General features: G+C 34.0%; 1 protein-coding gene across 7 annotated transcripts in view; it reads right to left on the bottom strand.

The window, feature by feature from the left end:
* The window catches only part of CNKSR2 (connector enhancer of kinase suppressor of Ras 2), a 330,879-nt gene that overhangs the window by 236,570 nt on the left and 66,580 nt on the right, over nucleotides 1-27,729 (bottom strand). For all 7 annotated transcript variants that reach the window (XM_053580413.1, XM_053580414.1, XM_053580415.1 and 4 more), the window contains exons 3-4: nucleotides 25,533-25,735; nucleotides 5,532-5,619 (exon numbers count right to left, since the gene is read on the bottom strand). In XM_053580413.1, coding sequence (XP_053436388.1) covers nucleotides 5,532-5,619; nucleotides 25,533-25,735 — 291 coding nt within the window. The remainder of the gene's footprint in view (nucleotides 1-5,531; nucleotides 5,620-25,532; nucleotides 25,736-27,729) is intronic.

The following is a 27,729-nucleotide window of genomic DNA, read 5'->3' as shown; positions in this document are numbered from 1 at the left end:
GCTTATTTTTAGATATTGATCATCCCATCTTGCTGCAAAGGGAATAAAAATAATTAAAGTTGAGTGAAAAATAATTTGAAGCACAGCATATTTCAAAGCATAGCTGTCGTCATAACTGTTCAGATGAGATTTCTTGAAAGCCTAGTAATAAATGCATGCCCTAGATACTTTTTAAAAAAGTCTACACCTTGCTTATTTCAATTGGCCTCTTTTACTGGCAGCTTAAGTTTTGTTCCTATCTTCAGATACTTCATTCCAAAAAATTCCACATAATACGTATATAATGGCTAAATGAATGATTAAATAGACAGTAACTGTTTTTAGGCTAAACAGTACATTTTAAAATATAATTCAGGGCCAGGTGTGGTGGTTCATGCCTATAATCCCAGCTACTTGAGAGGCTGAGGCAGGCAGAGTTCCTGAGTTGAAGACTTTGAAGCTATAGTGAGCTATGACCATGCCACTGCACTGTAGTCTGGGCAATAGAGTAAGACTCTGCCTTTAAAATAAATAAATAAAAATATAATTCTACTATTGGTCTATGCTGTGTTCTTTTATTAAACTTAAAGCAGCATTTCTGCAATGGACATAGCATTTTTTTTTTTTCATTTTTCTGATGACTCAAATTCATTTAGAATTTTTATCTGGAAAATATAGAATTTCCATTTGGAAAATATAGAAAAGTAGAATCTAAATAAAATCACTCATAGTTTGACTATAAGGAAACAAAGAGTTATTTTATTTATCAATCTTTATTCCTACTAATACTACAGGTAGTAACAGACCACAGACCCAAGAAAAACTTGGTACTGAAAAGAGACATTACATAAGAGTAAGAAAAAGTAGCCAGGCGCCATGGCTCAGGCCTATAACCCAGTACTCTGGGAGGCTGAGACAAGTGGTTTGCCTGAGCTCAAGAGTTCAAGACCAGCCTGAGCAAGAGTGAGACCCTGTCTCTACTAAAAACAGAAAAACTAGCTCGATATTGTGACAAGCACCTGTAGTCCCAGCTACTTGGGAGGCTGAGGCAAGAAGATCGCTTGCAGGAGTTTGAGGTTGCTGTGACCTATGATGGCACCAGGGAACTCTACCCAGGACAACAGAGTGAGACTCTCTCTCAAACAAACAAACAAGAAAAAATATTTATTTAGTAGATGATTTATAAGTACTAATATACATATGTCACACCTATAACTAAATTTCCTCTCAAAGGTATGTTTTGTTAGCATTATATATTTGCATGTATATTTGCATAGTGTTTAAGAGAGTTTTATTCACTTCCATTTTGCCTTGGAAAATGGTCATGAGCATCAATACTCTTACTTTAACTAGGGTATCTATATGGGTATCTCATATGAAGAATACAGACATAACTGAAGCTTTTACATGAAAGAGGAAATAAAAATTAATCACAATTCATACAATCGTAAATTTTTCTTAGGTGAGTGCAAATGAGCATATGCTAACCAAGGGGATAACTGGGTTCAGGTCAATTTATTTTAACAAATATATTAATGAACATCTGCTAGAGCACATATCACCTACTATATATGAAATCAGTAAGGCATCGTTCATGTCTTCAAGGAGTTTATCATCTAATTCAAGTCATATGATTATTATTCACAGAAGAATACAACTTTCATAAAAGAGATGTGAAGTGCTATGCAAAGTCAACGTAAGGGATTCTACCTCTGCTCATGCAACAAAGAATTACAGCTAGTAAGTCAACAAAAGGGACATAATGGAATCATAAAAAACAATCTAAAATTTTCAGAGAAAAAGAAAAAAAAAGGAAATGAGAACAAGGAACATCCAGAAAAACAGAAGACAAATACCAAGATGTCATACTTGCCCCCAATCATACCAATAATTAGATTAACTATAAATGGTAAAAGTATGGAGAAGGTACAAACAGTTGTGAGAAATAAGAAAAGTTTCGTGAAAAAGGTGATATACCATAAAGGCCTTGAAAGATAGGCCTCCCAACATAAAAAGAGAAATTGCATGATCTATTTTACTAGGAGTAAGTCATGTATGTGAATTAGCTTACAATTAAGATACATGGGAGCACTGCAAGACAGACTGAAATTATGCTAGGGCCATTTGTAGAGCCCTTTTGAATTCCAAAGAGAGGAGTTTCTAATCAATTTGGAAATAGTGGACAATTGCTGAAAGTTAAAAAAATAAACTGCAGCTGAGATTTAGAATGACAAGTCTGCAAGTGACTGAGTTTATACTTACAAGGAGATTAAATAAGGATGTCATGAAGACACATTTTCCTAAGAAAAGGCTAGTATTTCCTTTAAGGTACAACAGAAAGACCTAGTTAAAGTAAGAATTGAGATATCAAGGCAGATACAAGTTGGGATGGGGTGGGCAAAATAAGAACCAAGAATACCCCTTGTTCAAAAACATCTTAAAGGTGACACTAAACAGGACAAGTGATGGGAAAATGAGAATAAGGTAGAGGTAACTGTGACAAATGTCATGAGATATTGAACTTTAAAAAATAAAAATAGGTAATAAAAGAGCAAAATGTCCTATGAAGGGCATGGCATCCTCTTTAAAACAGAGTATAGTGTACAGTGGGTAGAGAGCACAGAAAGTCCTTCTATGCCCTGAGTGTATTTGGAATATTTCAGTAATTCTGTGTTTGGTCAAAACAGAATGTACTTACAGTTCAACCTATGAAAGCATCTCTATTTTACCTAATATTTTGTGACTTGTAAATAGCAAACTTAAATCCATTACTGTCTTAATACAATATTCCTAAAGAGAATGTTGAGTCAAACAGTACAGTTAGTTGTTAAAAGGCACTGTTGAGACCATAAACAATCATCTGAAGGCATATCAGAATGGGATATGGTTTTTATGAAGTAGTTATCAATAGCAGTTGTTCATATATATTGGAGACAAAAACTAAATCATTCATTAGTCATATGGTAAGTTTTTAAAATCACAGTATGCATGGGATAGTCATATCTGACACTGACTGTACTTCCACCACTGCATGTATCTCTAGAGAAGATCTTAATTCACTGAAAATTATTTCAGCCATTTTTCTCAGTGTTAACAGCTAAAGGTTAGAGTAACAAAGTTATGCTCTGGAGCCTGTGAGTTGTAAACATGAAAAGAAAACACTCCAGTTTTTACCTCATTGTATATATAAAAGTTACAAAAAAGGGATGTTTTTTCCAAGAATACTTTGTTTATCCACTTTTGATACAGGAAAACATTAGGTATGTATAAATTAAGTAACAACAAATCCCCTGATACTCTCCTTCAAGATTTATAAGAAAACTATAATTCTGATTGCTAGTCAGAATTATAATCTTGGTTTATAAGGCAACAAAGTGTTGACCAATTATTCCAAAGTAAACCTAAACATAAACCTAAACATGGTTCATCCAGTTCCAGATGTTTAAAAGAGACATGAGAAATGAAACAACCTTTCTGTCATAATTATACTTGAAATTATTTTAGAAGTTAACATCACATTGATTTCTCTCTCTCAGAAATAAGTTTCCCATGCATAAAATGTTGAAAAATACACTTTTAATGCTTCCACTTAATCTATTTCAGTTGTGTTGGGTTTCATGTATAAATGAAAAAACTTAGAGTCATGTAATATGGTAATAATATATTTTATTATGTAGCAGAATAAGCGTGATAATTATTAATATTATATCTGTATATATGTTGCTACAGAGCACATACCCAATATTAAAAGGTCAGGAATGATTACTATACAAATACTGTGTAATAGGTACCCTTTAAATCAGAAAGAATTTCTTTTTCTCATAGTAAAAGGGAGGAAACTAATCATCTGTTATCCAAATATCAAATCTTGACACATTTAATGCTTATGAAGAAATAAAGCTTTAGGAAATAGATTCTTGAAGAAATCCTGCTATAATTCAGTACTATAAGACACATTATCCATAAATTATACTATTGTTCTTTCACCTCTGTACCCTAGAACAATTTACAAGAAACAGAACCACCTGGAATACTAAAAAACATGCAGGTTCTTGGGCCCTATTCACAGTACATTTGACCTGGGTCTTAAGAATCTGAATTTCTAACAAGGTTTCATGTGACGATAAGGCAGATCACATTGGACTAGCACTGACCTAGAACACAAGTCATAAATTATGGCTCCTGGGACAAATTTGGCCTGCTATCTATTCTTATAAATCAAGTTTTACTGGAACACAGCCACAACCATTTATTTATATCTTCTCTATGGTTGATTTTGTGCTATAACAGCAGAATTAAGCAGTTGTAACAGATACTGTGTAGCCTACAAAGCCTAATGTATAGCCTTCTACCTGGCCTTTTACAGAAAGCATTTGCTAACTCTTTCCCCAAAATGCTACTCAGTGGAGATCTTTGAAATTCAGAAATTAAAGTTACTGATATTAAATATAAAGATATATAGTAAGATTGTTAAAGTACTTCAAAGCCCATAATTATCTATAATTTTTATGAATCTCTTTAACAGCAATGAGTTGCTGACTTTTTCACTGCCATGATATAATGTCTAATGTGTTCTACAATTGAAAGCCACAGAATTATTCTAGGGTCTATAATGAAAAACATCTTAAAACTCACAGTTTCAGAGATAGGATCCAAATAAAATCTATACAGTATAACAAAACATATGATGAATAATTTAAATCTATATTAATAAAATTTCTTATTCGAGGAAATATAAGAACACAGAGTACAAGGACAAATTAAATAATAATTTTTTCTAATTTATCTCATAATCTTTTGTATCATCATATATTAATCTCTACTTTCTCTATCAGTAAAAAAAGGCACCTTGAGAAAGCAGCAAGAGCACCAATAGGCTGACATCAGGTTTACACAGAACAGTGGGTAGGAGCCTCAGATTTCTCAAGTATGTTTTATTATTAGGTTTAAATAAATTTTAAACTAGTACAGAATATGTATTAGTCAATTCAGCCTGGTCTCTATCATTTCTCCTTGTCTCATATTAGACTCAATTCAAACATTTATATTGCCGGCTGGACCCCTGAAGGCATCTATCTGATTTTGGAATCCCTGATTTAGGTAATACTCAAAGTGAAAAATCAGTTCAGGTAATTAAATTATTGTTAAACTTATCACACATATTTGTTTGTATGTGTACATACATAAGTGAAACTAATAGTGCCTAAGAGCAAAAATCTGAGATTATTATCTAAGTGGGGTAATTTAATTTTGTGAAAGCTAATTTTACTTTAGCCATCTCCATTGAAAGCATAAGACTAACAGACATTACAATCAAATTATAAAGATATTTAGAGGTTCAGGTTCCTTTTACATCTTCTGGCAAGTTAATTGGGCTAGATGAATAATTTCCCAATAAATAACTGTATATTTGGTTTACTTAGAACCATCTGTCTTTGAATGACAAACTTCCAAACAAGTGTTTTACAAACTCTTGGTAAATGGAATATTTCTCATTACTAGAACATGAAATTGATAATAAACTGTCAGAAGGAATATTTGTCAGCTAATACCTGTTGCACGATTGTTGTTAATTCCAGGCAGAGTTGTATGACATTATTCCTTGTAACTGAATAGTCTGTAACAGCAGCAAATGGTGACCTATAAATAGAAAAGGAAAATTATGATTATTAGGAACAGCTTTTGAAAAGTCCCAAAATACAATTGCCTAAAATAAGATGTAAAATAAATTGCTCTGAAGTTTACATATTGATAAAAATACTCAGGACTTATTTAAAGGAAAAAATATAGGAAATGTTCGGAATAGAATTAAATTCAAAAACATGATGTTTCCTTTCTAGCAAATTTCTCTCTTTTTAAAGTTCTTAATTATTTAGAAGTTCTTTGGTGCTTCTTGCAAGGTCTTTCACTACATCTAAAACAAAACCAGAAAAAAAAAAAAAGGAATATTTTAGACAGAGACAACATTTTAGTACACTTTCAAAAGAAGTTAAGATTGTGAGTATGGGGCTTCTTGGATTTTTCACAATTGTTAGGGTTGGGGCATCCCACTTGGATCCCCCCTCTGCTGCCAGAAGTTCTATTGCCCCTTTTTTGTTTGCACTCTTTTGCTTATCATGCTTATCAATCTTTCTCCCTGTCAATAAATTGTATGCTTTTGCTTTAAAAAAAAAAAAAGAGTAATAACAACTAATGGTTGCTGAGGGCTTACTTACTATATGTCAGCTACTATTCTAAATGCTTTTTTTTTAATTGTTGGAAATTCATTGAGGGTACAAGAAATCAGGTTAGCTGATTGCATTTGTTAGGTAAAGTCCCTCTTACAATTATGTCTTGCCCCCAAAAGGCATGCCACACACCAAGACCTAACCCCTCACTCCTTCCCTCTCTCCGTTCATCCCTTCTCCCACCCACTTCCTTCCCTTTCTCTGCTTTTCCTTTCCCCCATCACTCCCTCTTTCTCTCTCTGCTCTCCCCTTCCCCTAGCCCCCACCATGTACTAAGTCATTAATTGTCCTCATATCAAAATTGAGTACATAGGATTCATGCTTCTCCATTCTTGTGATGCTTTACTAAGAATAATGTGTTCCACTTCCATCCAGGTTAATACAAAGGCTGTAAAGTCTCCATTTTTTTAATGGCTGAATAGTATTCCATGGTGTACATATACCACAGCTTGTTAATAAATTTCTAGGTTGGTGGACATTTAGGCTCTTTCCACATTTTGGTGATTATAAATTGAGGTGCGATAAATAGTCTAGTGCAAGTGTCCTTATGGTAAAAGGATTTTTTTTCTTCTGGGTAGATGCCCAGTAATGGGATTGCAGGATCAAATGGGAGGTCTAGCTTGAGTTCTTTGAGTTCTCCATACTTCCTCCCAAAAAGGTTGTATTAATTTGCAGTCTCACTAACAGTGTAAAAGTGTTCCTTTCTCTCCACATCCATGCCAGCATCTGTAGTTTTGAGATTTTGTGATGTGAGCCATTCTCACTGGGGTTAGATGATATCTCAGGGTGGTTTTGATTTGCATTTCTCTAATAATTAGGGATGATGAACATTTTTTCATATGTTTGCTAGCCATTTGTCTGTCTTCTTTAGAGAAGGTTCTATTGATCTCTCTTGCCCATTGATATATGGGATTGCTGGCCTTTATTCATGTGGATTGAGTTCTCTAAAGACCCTAGTTATCAAGGTTTTGTCTGATTCAAAATATGCAAATATCCTTTCCCATTGTGTAGGTTGTCTATTTGGTTGTTGATTCCTTAGCTGTACAGAAGCTTTTCAGTTTAATTAAGTCCCATTTGTTTATTTTTGTTGTTGTTGCAATTGCCATGGAAGTCTTCTTCATAAAGTCTTTCCCAGGCCCTTATCTTCCAGTGTTTTTCCTATGCGTTCCTTGAGGATTTTTATCGTTTCATGCCTTAAATTTAAGTCCTGAATCAATTTTTGTGAGTGGAGAAAGGTGTGGGTCCAGTTTCAGTGTTTTACATGTGGATATCCACTTGTCCCAGCACCATTTATTGAATAAGGAGTCTTTCTCCCAGTAAATGTTCTTGTTTGGTTTATGGAAGATTAAGTGGTTGTAAGATGTTAGTTTCATTTCCTGGCTTTCTATTTGATTCCAAATGTCTATGTCTCTATTTTTGTGCCAGTACCATGCTGTCTTGACTACTATGGCCTTGTAGTACAGCCTAAAATCTGGTATGCTGATGCCCCTACCTTTGTTTTTATTATTAAGAACTGCCTTAGCTATACGGGTTTTTTTCCGGTTCCATACAAAACGCAGAATCATTTTTTCCAAATCTTGAAAGTACGATGTTGATATTTTGATAGGAATGGCATTGAATAGGTAGATTGCTTTGGGAAGTATAGACATTTTAACAATGTTGATTCTTCCCATCCATGAGCATAGTATGTTCTTCCATTTGTTAATTTCATTTCTTAGGGTTTCACAATTTTCTTTATAGAGGTTCTTCACCTCTTTTGTTACGTATATTCCTAGGTATTTCATTTTCTTTGAAGCTATGATGAAGGGAGTTGTGTCTTTAATTAGCCTCTCATCTTGGCTGTTATTAGTGTACACAAAGGCTACTGACTTGTGGACATTGATTTTATATCTTGAGACATGACTGTATTTTTTGATGACTTCTAGGAGTCTTGTGGTTGAGTCTTTGGGGTTCTCTAAGCATAAGATCATATCATCAGCAAAGAGGGAGAGTTTGACCTCCTCTGCTGCCATTTGGATTCCCTTTATTTCCTTCTCTTGCCTAATTGTATTGGCTAAAACTTCCAGTACTATGTTGAATAGTAATGGTGACAGAGGACAACCTTGTCTGGTTCCAGTTCTAAGAGGAAAAGCTTTCAGTTTTACTCCATTCAGTAATATTAGCTGTGGGTTTGTCATAGATAGCTTCTATCAGTTTAAGAAATGTACCACCTAGGCCTACTCTTCAGTGTTCTAATTAGAAAAGGATGCTGGATTTTATCAAATGCTTTTTCTGCATCTATTGAGAGGATCATAAGGTCTTTGTTTTTGCTTCTATTAATACAGTGAATTACGTTTATGAAGTTGCATATGTTAAACCAGCCTTGAATCCCTGGGATGAAACCTACTTGATCATGCTGTATGACTTTTTTGAGGCTAGGTGTGTTTCCTGCAGACAGCAAATGGATGGCTTGTGTTTTTTAATCCAGTCAGCCAATCTATGCCTCTTCAGTGGGGGAATCCAAGCCATTAAGATTTACTTTTTATTTTTTTGAGACCGAGTCTCAAGGTATCCCCCTGGGTAGAGTGTGGTGGCATCACAGCTCACAGCAACCTCTAACTCTTGGGCTTAAATGATCCTCTTGCCTCTGCCTTCCAAGTAGCTGGGACTATGGGCACCTGCCACAATACCTGGCTATTTTTTGTTGTAGTTGTCATTGTTGTTTGGCAGGTTCAGGCTGGGTTCGAACCCACCAGCCCCAGTGCATGTGGCTGGCACCCTAGCTGCTGAGCTACAAGCGCCGAGCCGCCAGAACATTTATTGAGATAATTGATAAATATGGTAGCGTTCTATTCATCTGATTTTGCGAAAGTCCATTGCTTAGTTTTATCTTTTGCATCTTTATGGAAGTTAGTCTTTGTCCTGTAATTTCTGAGTGCTTACTTTGCTGGTAGTGCATTGTGATGGTCCGTGTGTAGAACAGGTTGAAGTATTTCCTGTAGAGCTGGTCTTGTGGCAAATTTCCTCAATGTTTGCATATCATAAAAGATTTTATTGCTCTGTCAATTTTAAAGCTTAGATTAGCAGGATATAGAATTCTGGGCTGGAAATTGCTCTATTCAAATATATTGAAGGTGGATGACCATTGTCTCGTGGCTTGAAAAGTTTCATTAGAGAAGTCTGCAGTCACCCTGCTGGATTTGTCCTGTAGGTTAATTGGTGCTTACTCCTGGCATCTTGCAAAATCTTTTCTTTTGTCTTGACTTTGGACAGGTTCATCACAATGTGTCTTGGAGAAGCTCTATTAGAGTTTAGGCAACCTGGAGTCCAATATCCCTCTGAAAGGAGTGTGTTAGAATCTTTGGTGATATTTGGGAAATTTTCATTTATAATATTCTCTAGTATGGCTTCCATTCTTCTGGGGCATTCTTCTTCCCCTTCTGGGATACTTATAACTCATATGTTTGAATACTTCATAAAGCCCCATAATTCTGTCCTCTACCTCTGAGATTCTTTCTTCTGCATGGTCTAATCTGTTGTTGATACTTTCTATTGCATCTTAATTTCCCTAATTGACTGCTTCAGTTCTTTCAGCTCTGCTATATCCTTTCTATATTCTTCATATTGTCCATCTCTTACTTGATTGTGTTTTTGGATTTCCTTTTGGCTATTTTTCCCTTTTTCAGCAATTTCCCTCATTGTTTTTTGGTTATTTCCCACTTTCTCAGCAATTTCCTTCATTATTTTCATCATCTGTATTTTAAATTCCCGTCATTTCTAACATTTCTTTATAGGTGGAATCCTCTGTAGTAGCTACCTCATGGTCCCTTGGGGGGGGGGTTTCTCTGGACTGTTTTTTCTTTTCTTTATTTAATCATAGCTGTGTACATTAATGTGATCATGGGGCACCATACACTGGTTTTATAGACCGTTTGACACATTTTCATCACACTGGTTAACATGGACTGTTTTTTCATGTTGCCAGGATTTTCCTGCTGATTCTTCCTCATGAGTGTTTTCTTTTATCTGTTTCCTTGCCCTAATTTTCCTTTCACTTCCTCTTGCTCCTTAAGTTACCGTGCCTCTAGCATAGGGTTTTGAGGAGTCCTTTTGGTACAGGAGCAAAAGGATGAGAAGATTAAAGAGCAAGAAGCGAAAAAAGATTTAAAAAAAAGAAAGAAGGGAAAGGAGAGGGGATGAGTAAAAGAGAATATTGACAAAAAGAAGAGAGGTACAGAAAGAGGGAGACAGGAATTATAAAGGTGTTACAGTAGGGTACTTTGACCCAAACTTAAAAACCCCCAACCTCTGGGATGCTGGGCTGGGTGGTTCCCTTGAGGTCAGCAGCTCTTTGCCAGCCTGTTCTGACACAGTACCCCACCTCCACCAAATAGAGAGGAAAGACAAAAATACTATAAATAAAAGCAAACAAGCAAACAGAAAACCTTACAGGATAAAATTGGGGAAAAAAAAATAATAGGGGCAGAAACACTAGCAAATATGAAGTTCTTATTAAAGATGGCAACGATGGAAATTTTTATTTAAAGTAGAAATATGAAGAAAGAAAAGAAAAAAAGAAAAATCTAGAGGGAAAATGTTGAAATTTAAAAAACAAAACAAAACCAAAGACAAAGCAGTATATATATTTTGCTGTATATTGTCTGGGCAACAGGTGATCTTCTGGGGTATAAGATGTTAATCACAATGCTGATACAGCTGTGTAATATGGACATTGGAGGCCTCTGCTGATTTCTCAAACCCTGCAGTGTTGAGAGCCTAAATCTCTCCTCAGCCTCCTTAAAAGCCACTTTCAACCATTAACCTTGGCTAAGCAGAAGCTTTCCCAGGAAAGCACTTGTCGCTGGGATCTCTCCTGAAGTGGCTGCCTGCTTATCCAGTGTGCCAAAATCAGTCTCTTTCTATGTCCCTGAGGGCCCAGGCTGCTCTGCAGCCCTGTTACTGCCAAACACTGAAATCTCCACTCTTCCCAGCATCTCTGTCCCAGTCTTTGGTGCTGCTTAGTCACTAGATCACTCATCCAAGGTCTCCCAGCCCCAGCCTTGCTTTGCGACCCTGAGGGTGGAGCCTCCAGGGGCAGTTCTCCTACATGGCTGCTTGCGTGGCTCACAGCCAAACAATATTAGCTCTGTTCTGGCTCAGCAGCTCAGTCCGCGGCCCTAGACAAAGCTTAAAGTCATTTGCACTCTTGCCTAAGTTCTCCCAAGGGAGTTCAACCAAGTGCCCGAATCTAAAAAAACAAACAAAAAAAAAAAAACAGCCCACAGGGAAGGCCTTCTGTGTTTGCAATCTTGCTGCTGTGCCTCAGACCCAACAAACACAACCACTTGTTGCTTCTCCACTGCTTTTGTCCTCCTCCTGAGGTCCAGAAGTCTCTCACTGTCTCCCTGTGTCCCCAAAGGGATATTTCTGGGCAGAGCCCACAAGTCAGAGATGCCTGGAGTCTTCTCTCCCCAATCTCACCACACCCGGTTGCATAGAAGCTGTTACTTGGCTGCCATCTTGCTCCCCCCTATTCTAAATGCTTTACGTGTATTAAATAATTTGATCTTCACAACAACTCTTATGAGATAAGCATTGTTATTCCTATTTTACAGATGAAAAAACTAAAGTAAAGAAAGTTTAAGTGACTTATTTAAGGTCACATAACCTGTAAAATGGAGGAGCTGGCATTCAAAACGCAGAAGTCTGACTCCAGAACCCAGGAAGTTTGACCCCAGAGCCCATCCAACACACACAGTTAAATACTTCTACCTGGTCCTTCTTGTACAAATGACACTTCACTTCCTTTTTGGAACAACTCAGTGTATGTATATTAAGAATATATAGTGTGGGCGGCGCCTGTGGCTCAGTCGGTAGGGCGCCGGCCCCATATGCCGAGGGTGGCGGGTTCAAACCCAGCCCCGGCCAAACTGCAACAAAAAATAAAAATAGCCGGGCGTTGTGGCGGGCGCCTGTAGTCCCAGCTACTCGGGAGGCTGAGGCAAGAGAATCGCTTAAGCCCAGGAGTTGGAGGTTGCTGTGAGCTGTGTGAGGCCACGGCACTCTACCGAGGGCCATAAAGTGAGACTCTGTCTCTACAAAAAAAAAAAAAAAAAAAAGAATATATTAGTGTAAGATTTATAGTTTTAAGATTGGTATAAAGAGAAAACGGCAGTCATTGTTGTGAGTATTTGCACCCAAATGAATTCACAGTGGTTTTCTAATACTCTCTATCCTCCCTCCCCTCTGTGAACACCAATCAGCTTTTTGTGTGGTCAAAGCTACGTTATTTGGGAGGACTACTTTAAGGAAAATAAAATAAAATCATAAATAGAAAAGAAGGTATGGAGGTGAAAATTCAGGTGAATTACTAGAACCATGGTGTTTTAGATCCCCTCCCTTTTTGAGATCTCTTTAGGCAAGTCACTGGAAATATTTACACAGAACTGCTTCTTGATTACAAACTGAATTTGACTCTTTTCTAGAAAACTCTATAACTCAAGCACTTCCACTTTCACAGAGGTCCATATAAGAGAGAGGTTCTTCATTAGTTACAGCTTTTAAAACACATTTTTCTCTTACATTTTTTTTATTTTGGATTAATAATTATATTGTATCATATCATCATAGTTTTAATTTGAATTTCCCTATTATCTATATTAATATTACATGTAATCCATATCTAATAGTATCCATATTTCCCTTATGATCTAATAGTTCATAATGTTAAAAGTATTTCATGTCAGTATTTGCTATCCATATACATATATACTCTTTGGTGAAATGTCTGTTCAAGTCCTTTGCTCATTTTCTATTTGGATCCTTAGTATTCTTACTATTGAGTTTATAGAATTCTTAATATATTCTGTATGCATGTTCATTGTTGAATAGGTGATATATAAACATTTTTTCCCAGTCTATGGCTTGTCTTTTCATTCTTTTAACAGGGTCTTCAGCAGATCAGAAGTTTTAAATTTTGATTAGGTCAAATTTATTGATAACTTTTTTTCTGGATTATGCCTCTGGTATCACATCTAAGAATCCTTCATGTGACCATAGGTAATGTTTTCATCTAAAAGTTTACCGCTTTACTTTTTACATTTAAATCTATGATCCATTTTAAGTTGACTTTTGTGTAAGGTATGAGGTTTGGGTTGAGGTTCATCTTTTCCCCACCCCACACTTGATTATCTAAGTATTCCAACATCATTTGTTGGAAAGAATATCCATTCTTCACTGAATTCCTTTCTTCCTTTGTCAAAAAAATCAATTACCCATATGTATAGGTGTGGTTCTGGACTCTCTTTGTCTATCCTGTCACCAATACCACAGTTTTGATTAGTGAAGCTATACAGTAAAGATTTAAAATCAGGTAACTTCTTTTTCTTTTTTTTTGTACAGACAGTCTCACTTTATGGCCTTTGGTAAAGTGCTGTGGCATCACACAGCTCACAGCAACTCCAACTCCTGGGCTTAAGTGATCCTCTTGCCTCAGCCTCCCAAGTAGCTGGGACTACAGGTGCCCGCCACCAATGCCCGGCTATTTTTTTGTTGTTGCAGTTTGGCAGGGGCCAGGTTTGAACCCTGTATCCTCGATATATGGGGCCGGCACCTTACCGACTGAGCCACAGGCGCCACCCTAAAATCAGGTAACTTCTTTAAAAAATGAAAGTAAATCAGTTCATTTATTTTTTAAAATTTATTAACTATTCTAGTTCCTTTGTTTTTCGATATAAATTTTAAAATCATATTATCTGTACATACAAAAAATCCTGGAATTTTGATGTGAGTTACATTAAATCTACAGGAAAACTTGAGAATTGACATCTTTATTAAATTGAGTCTTCTAGTCCATGAACAAAGTATACCTTTCCATTATTTAGGTCTTCTTTGATTCTACACACCAGTATTCTATAGTTTTCAAATATAGATTCTGTGGACATTTTGTTAAATTTATATGCAGTCACCTCATTATTTTTGGAGCAATTATAAATTATTCTGTATTTTTAATTTTGGTTTGCAATTATTCATTGCTAGGGTAGAGATATAGGATTTTTTTTTTTTTTTTGAGACACAGTCTCACTCTGTTACCCCAGGCTAGAGTGCGGTCGTGTTACAGCTCACAGCAATCTCAAACTCCCGGGCTCAAGTGATGCTCTTGCCTCAGCCTCCAGAGTAGATGGGACTACAGGGACCCACTACAACACCTGGTTATGTGTTTTTCTACTTGTAGTAGAGATGGGGTCTTACTTTTTCTCAGGCTAGTCTTGAACTCCTGAGCTCAAGCAATCTACCCAACTCGGCCCCCCAGAGTGCTACAATTACAGGCATGAGCCACTGTCCCTGGCCTAAATATGATTAAATTTTTTTGTGTGTGGACTTTGATATCCTGCTACCTTGCTAAACTCACTAGTTCTAATAGATTTTTATTTTTAGACTACTTAGGATTTTCTACAAACACAGTATCTGCAAATAGGGAAAGTTTTATTTCTTCCTTTCCCGTCTCTATACCTTTTCTTTTCTTATTGAACTATATCTGACTTCCAATATGATATTAAATAGGATGGGAAAGAATGGACAGTCTTGCCTAAGCCCTGATATTAAGAAGAAAGCATTCATTCTTTCACAATGTAGTATAAGGTTAGCTGTGTGCTTTTTATACATGCTTTTTACCACACTGAGGTAATTTCATTCCTCTCCTGCTTACTGAAAATTTTTTATTTTAATAGTGTTCTATGAAATGTATTTTATACATTAACTAATATGATTATACAATTTTTATTCTTTAGCCCATTGATGTGGTTGATTTGTATATTGATTTATTTGGTCTATCATTACTTATTTTCCAAAGGCTTAACTAGGTACCCCCTACCATTTATTAACCTACCATTTATTAAATGACCCTTTCTTTCTCCAGTAGTTTTAACATAGTGTTTTCTAAATGATTCTATATATCAGTGTTTTTCAACCTTTTATACTTCATGGCAGACTTGAACTTATAGTTAAACTTCCCAGCACACTTAAATTTATATTGATCAAAAAAGAGTTAAAAAAAAAAGAATATACTTACTGTGCTTTGAACTTCTTTAGAAAATAATTTAATTAATTATCTTTAAAATTTTTCACAGCACACCTAAGATCCTCTCATGGCATACCAGTGTGCTGCAGCAACACCAGTTGAAAAATCATTGCTATATACAGTCTTATACCACATAGCAACATTTCAATCAATAATGGACTGCACATATGACAGCGGTCTCATAAGATCGTAAGTGTTTGAAGCACACCTTATATACTCAGAATAAATTTCACTTATTCATGGCATATAATTATTTTTAAACATGGCTAGATTTGTTAATATTTTGCAGAGAATTTTAACATCTAACATTCATAAGAAATATTGGTCTTCAGTTCTTTTTTTGTTTTTTTGCACTTTTTCTTGTACTGTCTTTGTTGAGTTTTGGTATCAGGATAATAACTACCTTATAAAATGAGACAGGAAGTGTTCCCTCTTCTATTTCTTGAATAGATGTGTAAATCTGGCATTATTCCTCTTACTATATAGAATTCACCGGTGAAATCAGCTGCGCCTGGAGCATTTTTTCTCCATCCCAAAGTGTTTCTAAGTACTATTTACTTTCTTTAACAGGATTATTCAAAGTATCTATTTCATCTTGTGTTACGAATTAGTAGTATTTTTCAAGGAATTGCTCTAGTTAATCTAACCTGACAAATTTATGTACAGAGAGTTCTTTGTGATATTCTATTATTAATCTTTACATTTTTAAAAATTTATTTTTATTGTTAAATCATAGCTGTGTACATTAGTGCAATCAAGGGGTACAACGTGCTGGTTTCATATACAATCTGAAATATTCTCATCAAACTGTTCAATGTAGCCTTCATGGCATTTTCTTAGTTACTGTACATAGGCATTTGTATTCTGCATTTAGTAAGTTTCACCTGTACCCATTCTAAGATGCACCATAGGTGTGGCCCCACCCATTACCCTCCTTCCACCATAACCTCCCTCCTCCCTGACTTCTCTACAGTGTTTATCTTTCTGTTTGCAGTTTGATTTCTGTTCTTACCATTATTACTTGCTTTCTTCTGCTTCCTTTGTGCTTATTTTGCTCTTATTTTTCTATTTCCTTGAGATGGGAACATAGGTAACTGACTTGCGATCTTTCTTCTTCTCTGATAGAAGCAGTCAGTGCTATAAATTTCCCTTTCAGCACTACTTTAGCTGTGCACCACAAATCATGATTTGTTGCATTTTCTTTCTGTTCAATATATTACTTTTTATTTTCCTTGAGACTGCCTTGCTGACCATTACATTACTTAGAGGTGTGTTATTTTGAGATCTAGTTTGATTTACTGTCTGATTTCAATTCATTTAACTTATTGAAGTTTCTTTTATGATGCAGATATGGCCTAGCCTCGTCAACATGGGTACTTGAAAAGAATTTCTACTCTGTTGTCAGATAAAGTGCTCTAGAAATGCTGTCTGTGGTAGCATTCAGTTCTTTTAGTCTTTCCTGACTTTTTGTCTAGTTTTGTTAATTCTTGAGAGACGGGATAAAGTCTACAATTGTGGATTTGTTCTATTTCTTCTTTTGGTACTGTCAGTTTTTGCTTCATGTACATTAAAGCTCTGTTGTTTGATATGCATATTTGCAACTCCTGTATCTGCTTTTTTTGAATTGTCTATATGCATCTAGAAATCATTTTTGCCCATTTTTTTATAAATTTATGTTTTCCATTAAGATAACCAATATAACTAAAATTCATTTTAGTGAACAACAGATATCATTCTATCATAATTAATATACTTTCCATAGGCTTAACCAAGTGCCCTACTACCATTTACTAAATTTTTTTTCCACTGGTTTTAACATATTGTTTCCTAAATGATTCTATATACAGACATACACTGCATAACAATATTTTAGTCAACAATGCACCACATATAAGGCTGTCTGGAAAGTATCCATCCATGTATGTCTATTTTTCATATTATATGGCTGGATATTTTCTGGATAGCCTTGTATGATGGTGGCCACATAAGATTATAATACTCATTTTTACTGTACCTTTTCTATGTTAAGATATGTTTATATATACAAATACTAACCATTTTGTTATAATTGCCTACAGTATTCAATAGTCACATGTTTAGGTGCGTAGCCTAGGAGCCATAAGGTATAACACATAGCCTATGTGTATAGTAGGCTAAACCATCTAGGTTTGTGTAAGTTTACTCTATGATGTTTACACAAAGACAAAATTGCCTAACAATACATTTCTCAGTACATATCCCTGCCATTGTGAGACACGTGACTGTATCATAGTCTATTTCTGGCTCTCCTTCCACTAATTTATCTATTCCTATTCTAAAACCCAGTATATTTTTCAACATAATTTACTAAAATGGAAGAAGACATTAAGAATTCAAATTAAGTTAATTAGAAAAATGTCAATAATTGAAGTTCTCAGTTTTAGAAAATAACTCCTTGATTTAAAGTAGAGACTAGTTTTTAAAAAAATCCATCCTGATGGAAGTTTTCTAAAATTAGATTGTAGAGATGGTTGCATATTGGTATCTAAATTTATTAAAACTCATCAAACTATACTTAACATGGGTGAATTATGCAGAATGGAAATTAGTCCTCAATAAAAGTGTTTTTTTAAAGATATAAAAATAAGCACTTCTGGAAGTAAATCATTAATTTTAAAAATTACCTAAAGACCATTTTTGCTGCATTGAAGCATAAAAAATTGGCATTTTAAATGAAGAGTTCAAAAATGCTTCTGGCATGATTATAAAAGAGTTTGGGCGGCTAGGTTTGTAAAGGTCAGAGTCTGTTTATAAAATCTAAAAAATTCATTCAAAGTGATGAGATAAAGTACAGCATGATTTTTCCCACAAGTACTTAAAAGAATCTCATTTGATCCTCAACATATAAATGGGAAAGTCTATTTGATGACTGAATGCCTATAGCAAACTGAATACTAAGGCATGTTTTCCACTTTCCTGACCACTCATATTTTATATAGGACAAGATTAGCACTCAAGGTTAAATTTCAAGAAAAATGGGAAAAAATTAAACATACAAGCAAGGAAAACACTGATTTTATTTTGCAGTGATTAAGAATTTCCCTAATGCTTTCATCTTAAAGGCAAACCATATAAAACCATATTAAGAGCCATTTTTAAACAGAAGACATTAATGTTTGGTATGATGGTTTTGACTATACACACATATAAATAAGGGTATAAGGTTGACAGGCAGGGTTTCAATCTTTGTGGGTTACTAAAGATGATCACTCAATCATGACTTAATGATCATCTATGAGATTAAAAATGGATCTCTGTAGAATAACTGAACATGATCAACATCCAACAATAAAACCAAAATAAGGAAAGAACCTTTATTCTTAAGTCTGAAGAAATCCTAGAGTCAGAGTATTTATAAAATGAACATAGTGACTCTACTACCCATATGATCATTTAAGAAGGACAGCTGCTTAATTTTTAGAGTCTAAATAAGATAAGCCCTGCAGCAGCCGTTTATTGATGAACCAAGGATTTAATCTTTTCTTTTTCCTTTCTGGCATCAAAAAGCTTTTTTGCTATGAGTTTTATTTCCTTTGCTATGTACTCAATTTTCATATGAGGACAATTAATGACAAAGTTATGGGGGGGGAAGCAGAGAGAGGGAAGGAGGGAGGGGGGTGGGGCCTTGGTGTGTGCCACACCTTCTGGGGGCATTTACCTAACAAATGCAACCAGTGTAACCTGGCTTATTGTACCCTCAATGAATCCCCAACAATAAAATAAAAAAAGAATTAAGTTTGTCCAACAGTTTCTTAGCATGGAAGAAGAAATTAGTTTTAACCATTTTTTCTTACTTAAGGGAAAAAATTTCAAAGAAATCTTTTTTCAATGAAAACATTTTTCTCTAGCATCTTAAACTCTTCTGCCTTAAACATGTAAAATGTTTTCAATGATATCAAGAGATCTCATTGTTCCTTTCAAAATATAATAATCTTAAAGGTATTTGATAAATAATTAGAACTAAGCATTAATGCTAAAAGTGAGAGAAAATAAACTTTCACTATTAATAGCAAAATAGATTTTTTTGATTCAAATAATAATTTTGAACATTTTTATTGATGCTACCATACAACCTGATATTTATAGTGATCTATAAACTTCTGAGTATAGATTGATTTAGCAAAGCTACTGAAAACTGTAGATGAGGTGTCATAAAACAGCAGGATGCAAGTTAAAAATAGGCAAGTAAAACATGCACTGAAAACAAACAGTAAAGCTACCAATTGTGATTCACCTTTGAGGCTTTTCCTCTGGGAAAGTCTGCTATTTCATTCAAATCAATATTTAAAATGGGTAAAAAAGGGAATTTCTTTAGCCTTAGATTTTACATTATTTAAGAAATGTACAGAGCTAGTCTTTGAAAAATATATCTCATTTTAAATGGATTGCTATTGAAGTTGGAATTTTTGTGATTTGTAAACATTTTTCTAGGCAAACTCTTATCCTTAAAACATTTCAGTTTTTCTGTTACCAAAAATTATCTCATTGATCCCTTTTAAACAGAATGGCCTTCCAAGTATTTTATAAACAATTAAAATGAGATATTAATGCTAAAATGGGAGGGAAGAATAAACTTTTTACCATAAATAGTAAAATAAAAAATTTCCATGAATAAAACTGCAGTTAAGAATTTGAGGTATTGAGGTCAAAAACAGAAAACTGGTAGTAGTCTTGCTTAGCTTTTGAAGATACATTCTAAGTGCAAATAAATACTCATATGCCATAATTCTAAGAATCGTTGCCCCAAATCCTCAAGAATTAATCTGTTCAAAAAGAGATATAATGTACAAAGGAACATGAAAGAGGAAAAACAACAGGGCTTTGGTGTCAGACAAAAAAGATGCAAAGTATAATTTTCGTACTAGAAGTCACTTAAGACCTCATACGTCCCACATCTTCTGCAACCTTCCATGAAAATGCTTTCTTGCTTTTCAATCAATTATGCTATGAATCTACATTTCCTACCTAACCCAAATCAAAACTCCCTTAAGGTCATAAAAGGACTGACACCCATCTAGAGGATAAACTGAAACTGTAGACTTCCATGCTGCAATCAAATATTCAAATGCTTTTCAACAAAAAGCAGACAAAGTTATTAAAAGGTTAGTTAACTTTAAAATGAACAGTCTTCTTTTTTATAATTATTATGTACACAATAGTCACATTTTTACAAAATAATGTTCATTTTAAGTGTATCTAATCAAGATTTATCAAAAGTGGTTTTATTTGATTACATCTAACTTAATACAGCCTTCCAAAATGAAAAGGTTCCCTACTCCTGACATAGGCCAATGTCTAAAAGAGATTTTTCTAGAATTTTTATGGTTTCATGCCTTCTATTTAGGTCTTTTGTACATCCTGAATCAATTTGTGTATCTGATGATAGATATGGGGTCCTGTTTTGTTCTTCTTCACGTGGCTATCCAGTTTACCCATGCTCTTTGTTGAGTGGGGCTTCCTTTCCCCATTGTATGTTGTCTGCTTTGTAGAACATAAGTTGGTTGTAGGTGGATGGTTTTATTTCTGAGTTCCCTACCATGTTCCATTGCTCTATGCCTCAACTTTTGTGCCAGAACCATGCTGCTTTAGTTAATATAGTCTTGTATTATAATTTGAGGTCAGGTAATGAATGCCTTCAGATTAGCAACATTAACTTGTTTATGCTAAAGATAAAATGATTTGCTTGTTTAGTGATACTACAATATCAACATTAAAGAAATTCAATGCTCATCAGCATTATAACACAGATAAGGACCACAAATATTTTAAATTAGAGGGAGAGGCATGAAAGGTTGTCTTGCAGAAATTAAAAGATGAAAGGCATGAGCAAAGGCAATTGAATTATTTCAAGCAGCAATAAGACCTGGAGATAATGAAACTGAAGCAACTTATATAATAGCTTATATACTTGGGGAAAAAGGAAAGCCATCAAATGATATAAAATTCATGAAGAAATGCACTCTCAAAGTTGTGGGATGCTTAGACCCCAGTAATGTTTCAAACTACTAACAATTGCCCCTTTCAAGAGAACCATAACAGATTGGCAGATGAATTAGCTTTCACCTTAACTAAACAACTTCATACAATACTTCAAAGGGAAAATGATTATTATTTGATTGCTTTGGATGAATCAGCTGATATTACAGATTTGATGCAGGTTTTGTACTTCATCTGGGTCATAACAAAAGGTTTTTAGATTAAGATGTTAGAGCTGTAGAATTAGATATTCTCCTTTAAGCAATAATATTCTATAATTCATTAAACTTGTACATGAAAGCCATATGAGGAATGTTTCTAATTTATTTAAGGATATAATATCAAAGGATAAACATTGAAAAAATTTATTAGAGACTTTTAGAATCATTATTTAAGTATCTACCTCTTCTCTAAATAAATTCAGTTAATATTTTTGTTTCATCTTAAATTCTAGAAAAAAATTACCCTGTCTTTATGCTTTCTTTATGTAAGGTAAAAATATGCCTTGTCTTTTTTATTTTTCTTTGCTTTTCATGAACTTAGAACCTAAATACTTAATTATAAAAGTTCCATAGAAATGATATTGACTAAAAATTCTTGTTTGTCACTGTAGATTTGCTTTAATTTGGGGGGCTTAAAATGGCCACTGCAAGTGAATATCACCAAGCATTTGATCTTTAACCTTAATTTATACCTTTGATATAAAATTCTTTTTATTCAAGAAAATATTTTGTCAGTTAAATAAGATTATTTTGATGCTAACTAATCAGTTTCATTTTCAAATAGCAATAAGTTTTTTGGCATTAAGAAACTTTCATTACATTTTGGAGAGAACTTGCATGCACAGCAATATGATTTAGGCTTATTACAATTTTTATTTTATGTTACTTGAAGGAGGAGAAAGAAAAAGAAAGGGTACATGAAAATCTTTAATTTTATTCTAGATACTGAACTAGACACATTTTATATATATGTATACACACATATATTTCTCAAGTCATTGAATTCTCACAAAGCAAAATCATTTGACATATGAGGTCTTTTTTTTGTTACCCAAGTCAGTAGCATTTATTACTTACAACTTGTTGCAAAGTGTCACTTAAATAAGTAACTTTAGCACAGAGATTTTGTTGATGTAAAATAACAATGAAAACAAAGGAGAACATGTTCATACGTTTTTTATCTGTGTGATAAACCCTTAATGTTTTCCTGTCACTGAAGCTGCACTGCCTGTACATACACTTACTAAATTTACCAAATTCAATCCAACATTTATCTTGAAAATTGTTGACGATATCTATTCCCCAGGATTTGCTCACAAGAGTGCCAAAAGCAATCTTTCTTTTCCCCATAAATTGAACATTCAACCATCCTTCAATTATTGGTATTCCACAGGGCTCATTCCTTATCCCACTTCTCTCCATACATTCAAAAATCTTTATTGTGCAGTCACTACAGGCTAGGAACTCTACTAGATAACTGTGATATCAGTGAACAAAGTATATGAAAAAATCCTTATTCTCTTGAGGCATATATCATATGAAGAACAGATGAAAACAGTAAATATAATATACAAGTAAATTATACAGTAGTTGGAATGGTCTAAGGGTTATGGAAAATAGAGAAGGATTAGAGGAATCCATTCTAAAACTCTCCTTACACCTCCTATTTTGGAAAGGGTATCACTGCCGGATCAGCAGAGTTAGATACCTCTTGTTTGTCCCAAATGTCTCCCTTTCATCTTAACTGTCTCCAGATCTCATTTATGTGCGTAAATAACATTCTTCTGTCCTCACTGTTGCATCTCTAAATAAAAATCTCAACAAACAGCAGTGGGGAGGATAAGCTCTATAGTCAGACTATTATGATTAAATCCTGACTCCACCATTTACTTGTCATTTGGGTTTGAACTTAACCTACTTAAATCCCAGTTTTCCTATATGTAAAATAAAGACAACCCTTCTACGGCTATTTTGATGAAATCAGTGTGTCTGGAGGTGTTAGTGCCCAACAGATACTACGATCATCAATGTTAGCATCATAATCACCACCAGTAGTAGCAGCAAGATTAATTCCTAAAAGAGCCTCCTAAATGGTTTCCCTTCTCATTTTACTCTTCTCTAATCTTCCCAACTTGATAGCCCAAATAATCTCTGAAATTCACAGATCTGAGCACAAGAATAAGCCTAACCCTCACTCCCACCCCATCCCATTCCCCTGCCACCACTGCCTTTAGCATAAAGTCCAAATGCATTAGTATGGCAAAGAATCTTATTTTGTTTTCCTGTTTTTCTCCTTTGGCTTTTCTTATTAAAATTTTAGCTGTTAAAGTATTATTAAGGCAAGCCATCCTACAGCTGAAATTTTCTGTGAAAGGTCTTCAAAATATAAACTTCCATTTCTTGTTTCAATTTACAAAAGATTCACTAGAAGATTTTAAAGTTATTATAAAGCTGTCTTTTTTCTTCCCTGTAAGCACTTATTTTCATGGTTAAATGTTAAATGAACTTTGATTTAACTGATCATCATAATATGACATAACAGGAAGTATTATGAAAAACTTTGCAGCAATGGAAATCTAACAGATGACTTAGAGATTTCCTTCAGACTTTTTGTCACATTCTCTCTATGAAACAAACACATAATACTGACTAACTTCATGGGTTGTTACATATGTTTTGTATGCATGTATGCACACGTGTGTGTTTGTAGATGAACTGGCAATTAACTACAGCATCTTATTTGTGTCAGCACAAAAAATTAATAATACAGAGACTGCTATAGTGTGAGAAACCATTATGTGATTCTATAAAAAGCCATTTCTGTCATCAAGAAGTAAAAACATTCTATAACCACTCTAACAATTTATCTATCAATCTATCTAACAAATGCCAGTGCAAAAAGAAAATATAATGGAATTACTAAATAAAAATATCAAGGCTGAGTAAATTTACTTTTATAGGGAAGATTATAGTAAAAGGAGATCTATATGAAATCAAATATGTGTTCTTTAAACTTTTTGATTAATGAGAAGCCTCCCCAAATAAGTATATTACTTAAGAACTACGTCATATTCTATTTACTGACCACCTATGACTTTTAGAGTATATATATTTATAATACAATTACTTTGAACAGTTGATAAATGTGACTTAGATAATTATGAGAATTAAATTTTAATAATGCTATAATGCAAAAGAAACATAAGGTCCTTTAATTAATAATCAAGACGCTAGTAATATACAGCTTAGTGTTCAGATCTGTATTTAATGTCATCACTTTATATCACGCATATATAAGTTAGGCAATAACAAATTAAGCAAAATTACCTTAACTTTTACCTTAAAAATACAATTACTTTTAATATAAGGCCTATTTTTAAAGAGCCAAAACGGAATACTAAATGTGTATGTATATGTGTACACATATGTATGTCCTATTGGTATTTATTCAAGAAAGAATTCTGGTCAAACGTGTATTATCAGAGGCTAACAATAGGAAAAGAATATTTTAAAATTTGATTATTTAACCTGTACAACCTAGTGCATGCCCATTATAAAAAAATCTCAAAAGTAAAAGTAGAGAGCTTATTTAGTTTTTTAATAAACAGTTATAATATAGTGCTTAGTCATACACAGTATATAATTTTAATCCAACCCTTTTTAGATATTATGAAAACTTATATGCTATTGCATATGTTCCAAGACAAATGAAAGTGAAGTAAACTAAAAAAGTCTAAGAATATGTTTATGTTATCTAAAATTATGCAATGTGAATCAGAACAGAGAATGAATAAAGCAAGGGTAAGGAGGTATGCAATGCGTGCTACCAAAGTGTCAGTGTCTAATTACCAATTGAGAAAAACAGTTTATAGAATTCCAGGGGTCATGTCCTTAAATATGACCAATTAATAAAAGGAATAAAGAAAATCAGGAGACAAAGTAGTACTATGAACTTTTTTATGACAGCCAAATAATAACTGCTTCTAAAGCAGCAAGGATATTTTATAGCTGTCAGAGATGAATTATTGATTGGCTACTTAGTTGAAGATAAAATTTTACAAAAGATTATTATCTATTTGATGATATCCCTATATTATGATGAATCATAATTAGATATTTACTACCTTGGCACTCGTCTACCTGTCTGATTCTTTCACAAGAAAACATCAAATAATGTTATATTAAAACTGGTATCTGAGAAGGGAATATTTATAAAATACATAAAATAATAACTGCTTCTAAATATTTTACCTGTCCAACCAGGCAAGCAGACTCTTGGCTGCCCCAATCAGATCCACAACTGAGGTCAGAAAGTCGTTTGGCAATTTTCGGCTGGTCCTCCCATCATAATGGCCACTCCTTCTCCTTCCTGTTATAAAATTTTGTAGATTTTTGGCAGATGCATTCAACTTGTGAGAAAGGGTTTTTAGATTTTCTGTTTCCAAGCCATAATTCTATTATAAAGAGAGAGAACAAAAATACCTAAAGTCAATATTTTATGCATTTATTAAAATATTTACTGAATACTTTCTTATACATGGATAATGGGTTAAGTGTTAGTTACATAAATAAGATAGAATTCCTGGCCTAGTAAAGCCCACACTCAAGTGAGGATTTGGGGAAATGTCAGATAAAGAAATTACAATAAAAGGTAAGTATTAGTATGAACATGGAAAGATGAAGCTATAATTTTGGAACTATGCCACTCAAGAAAACAAATTATAAGGATTCATAAGTTTACTGTTTAAAACCAAAACTTGCATTTACTTGTGAAATCAATTCTTGTCCCAAAAGCAATCACCCAAAGCAATCATAGTGACTTTTCTGTAAGTATATTTCTTTTTTGCTTGTTCTCCCTTTATAATTTGTAGTAATATTTATTAATTTACCCTAAATATTTTTGTCTATGATACATTATTGCAGAAAAGGGTTATATAAATAAATATAATAGGCCTTTTTACTATCTTCAAATAGAAAAAGATTATAGAATCCCTTCAAACTTTATGGCAAGTTTTTATAAATTACAATTAAAATTTAAAGCAGCTAATTTTGAGTTGTAAAACAGCCCTAAAGAAAGGCTGATTAATCTGATCAAAGGATAGCCTTGACCAAACCACTTAGTGACATATACATGACTGTTCTGTGTAAAATTAAAACTATTATCATCTTACAGATAATCATAAAACTCAAAGAATATTAGAATTCATTTGGGCCTGAAAGGCTAAATTTGACTTATCTTCCTACCTCACTTTCATAGTTGAGGAAACTGAGGTACAAGGAGATTTTGTTTAATAGCGTGCATGAAGAACTCAGTACTTGGACTAGACAGAGTTTAGAATAGACTGTTAAGTCATCAGGCTACCTTTACCACATTCTTCATCAATATTGTACTCCTGTTCTAAGTATAGTGAAAAAAAATAGAAGCAAAGTAGATGACAAAGAGGGAAAAAGAAAAGTAAATGGAACAATAAATTTAGCTTTATTATTAAGTCAATAACCACTGGGTAGCTATACAAAATTTAAGTTTTTCCCCTATGGTAATTAAAAAAAAAAGAGAGAGAAGCTAGTGGAGAAAAAAGGGAAGAGAGGAAGGTTTTGATGCATAAATATTAAATGCCAGGCTATGTGCTGTAATAGTGATAAAAGTCTGCTTGTTCTTTGCTGACACTTTACATTTTTATTTAAAAATTATTTTTGCAGTTATAGTTTTCTAAAATAATATGGTAGGCTGGACATGGTGGCTCCCACCTGTAATCCTAGCACTCTGGGAGGCCAAGGCGGGTGTATTGCCCTGAGCTCACAGGTTCGAGACCAACCTGAGCAAGAGCGAGACCTCATCTCTAAAAATAGCCAGGTGTTGTGGTGGGTGCCTGTAGTCCCAGCTACTTGGGAGGCTGAGGCAAGAGGATTGCTTGAGCCAGGAGTTTGAGGTTGCTGTGATGTATAACGCCATAGCACTCTACTGAGGGTGACAAAGTGATACTCTATCTCAAAAAAATAAAATAACATGGTATATTAAATAGTCACTGGCTAATATGAATTACGATGTTGTCTTTAGTTAAAAGGTTTGGCTTGTGCAAATAAAACAATATTTTATTCAAATTTTATTGCATCTGAAAATAGATAATTTGTAAAACATTTGGGAGATTTTGCCTAGCTTACCATTATATTATGAAGGAAATCCTCTTATAAGTTTATAATAAAAGATACTCTAATGACTAGATAAGAACAATTTAAAACTATACCAACTAGCTGTAAATGATACTTCTGAAGTGCTTAAGGGTTTTTTCAGAAGTTTTTCCCTATGTTAAAGCATTTTCTCTGAAGTACAAAGTGTCTTCATTTTTGTTTATTAATATGTTTAAATGAGAAAACATTTGTTTACAAATTATAACAATTTCGTAGAAAACCTTGAATTATACTAGTTTATTAGAAAGCAACTGAACTA

The sequence above is a fragment of the Nycticebus coucang genome, chromosome X (genome assembly GCF_027406575.1).
Source record: "Nycticebus coucang isolate mNycCou1 chromosome X, mNycCou1.pri, whole genome shotgun sequence".
NCBI classification, from domain to species: domain Eukaryota; kingdom Metazoa; phylum Chordata; class Mammalia; order Primates; family Lorisidae; genus Nycticebus; species Nycticebus coucang.
The sequence above is the reverse complement of the archived record's forward strand: the minus strand, read 5'-3'. Positions and strand labels throughout refer to the sequence as shown.